The 2435-nt window shown below is 35.9% G+C and overlaps 1 protein-coding gene across 1 annotated transcript in view; it reads left to right on the forward strand.

Annotated features, from left to right (window-relative positions):
* NOTCH1 (notch receptor 1) overlaps positions 1-2209 on the forward strand; it is an 86914-nt gene extending 84705 nt beyond the window's left edge. Inside the window, exon 34 of the mRNA XM_073599615.1 lies at positions 1-2209. This exon is cut by the window's left edge and continues 626 nt beyond it. Within this exon, the coding sequence (XP_073455716.1) occupies positions 1-781 (781 nt within the window). The 3' untranslated portion in view covers positions 782-2209.
* Positions 2210-2435: the final 226 nt, after the last annotated feature.

Genomic DNA, 2435 nt, shown 5'->3' on the forward strand with positions numbered 1-2435 from the left:
TCTTACTCATCTCGTGTCCAGTCCCAGTGCTGTTCTAAACAGTGGTTCCATGCAGTTTACTGTGGGCAGTGCAACTGCCATGAATGGGCAGTGTGACTGGCTGACAAGGTTGCAGAATGGGATGGTAGCAAATCAGTATAATCCAATGAGGAGCAACCTCCAGCAAGGTGGCCACCAACAAGCATCAGCTCTTCAGCATGGCCTGATGACGTCTTTGCACAATGGTTTGCCAGCTGCTCTGACGCAAATGATGACCTACCAGGCCATGCCAAACACACGAATGACAAACCAACCTCACCTTCTCCAAGCTCAGCAGATACAACAAATTCAGCAACAGAATTTGCAGCTGCAGCAACAAAGTATGCAACAGCAACACAATCCAAACTCTGCATCCAGCAGTCATATTAGTGCTCCTTTTTGTGGAAGTGATATGGCCCAGTCAGAAATGCAGCAGATGACAGGCAATAGCCTACATTCTATAATCCCCCAGGACACACAAATACTGACTGGCTCACTGCCAGCACCTCTCACGCAGTCTATGACAACCACTCAGTTCTTAACGCCACCTTCTCAGCACAGTTACTCCTCCCCAATGGACAACTCTCCAAACCACCAGTTACAGGTGCCAGATCACCCATTTCTGACACCATCTCCTGAATCACCTGACCAGTGGTCAAGTTCCTCCCCCCATTCCAATATGTCTGATTGGTCAGAAGGTATATCCAGTCCGCCTACAAATATACAATCCCAGCATAATCACATTCCAGAAGCTTTTAAATAAACTGCAAAGACTAAAACCTTAAAGACAGTTTTTTTTTTTTTTTACTTGGGCAAATTTAAGACACTGGGATAGACCGAAGGACCTTTTTATACAGTTTTATATATAAGAGAATTGAAGAGTTGCAGCTTTTTTTATTTATTTATGTTCTTTTAATTTGTGACACTGCCCTATTTTATTTATATATTTTTTCTTTTATAATTTGTAAAGAAAATTAACCTTTTTCTTATTCCATTTTTTTTTGTATTTTATTATATTCTTGCCTTTAAAGTTAAAAAAAAAAAAGAAATTTGATTTTTTTTTTTACTGGGCAGAAATTTAACAGATTCCTGATATAAAAATGTCGCTATTTATTCTGTATTTTTTCCCATGAGTCAAAAACAACATGGCAAAGCAATATCTTGGACATATATACATAAATATATAAAAGAAAAGAGTGTACATGTTTATAAACTGTAAAAAAATGTAACCATGTTTTCTTTGACTTTTGTGTTATCTATGGATTTTTATCAACTTTTCCAGTATTATGGCAGGTTGTAAACTAGAATGTCTTTCAAATATTTTTCTCCTTTTTATAAATACAGAAAAATAGTTGTCACAAAACAAAAACTATTTCTGATTGCATTTTGGACATGCTGCCAAGTAAAAAAAAAAAAAAAAGATAATGTTTGCATCAGACAAGTTGGTTTGGTGGCCAAAATACATTTTCTGTTTTCATTATACTGTAAATTGTAAAGAGCAAAAATAGTACAACTTGGAAAAAAAGGACTAAAACAAGTTGTGTTTGTCACCTTTTTGAAATGTATATCATTAATTTGTTTTATGATGGGTGTCATCATTTTCTCGAAGCTCTTGTCCCTCCGATTGGGGCTGGTGCCTCGGCAAGACAAACACAAGACAAGTGGTCTTTGGTACAAGCCTGTGGCATGAGAATTTCTGTACATATCTATAGTAGATTTTGTTTAAAAAATCTTTGTGAATGTCCTGATTTATATCGCGTATCAGGTTGGATGTGCTCAACACCTCCTGTATAGAAGGGGGATGCCTAAAACCATTACTCCAACCAAAAGACTTTTTAACCATCAGATGCTAATTTCAGCAAATACTTTATTAGGACCTAAAACTGTGACAAGACCTTCAGTTGTGTCTTTTGCACCGGATCAGTTTAGGACATTGCGTACAAATGCAAATGTTGGCAGCATTTGTACTATGTCCATCTTCTTCTACACGTCTGATGTGATATGTTGATAAGTATCAGGAGGACCAGGGGTCATATTGTATAAAAGACAAAGAATTAAATTCTAGATTGTAGTGCAGAAAAAAAAACAAATGTATTTACCTGCAAAGTTGTAGTTTGCAAATACAATGTATTTTGTTTTAATATGCTTTGTAAATGGATGTTTGTTATAATAAAAACAATATAAAACAAAATTTAGAGAAATGTATACAGAACTTTGCATTATAGAAAAGGTATTCAACAAAGCAATAATGGAACAAAAGTAGTTGGCACTGGAAACAGTTTCCAAAAAATCTGCCTTTTCTTAACAGACCTAAATACACAAAAAATGTGCATCCTCACACATTGATTATTCAAGAACTTTGCCTAACCACTTAGTGCCTGAGGGTAAAACAAATGTTAACGCCTGAACACAATTTT

Source organism: Aquarana catesbeiana, linkage group LG09 (assembly GCF_042186555.1).
Source record: "Aquarana catesbeiana isolate 2022-GZ linkage group LG09, ASM4218655v1, whole genome shotgun sequence".
Taxonomy (NCBI): Eukaryota; Metazoa; Chordata; class Amphibia; order Anura; family Ranidae; genus Aquarana; species Aquarana catesbeiana.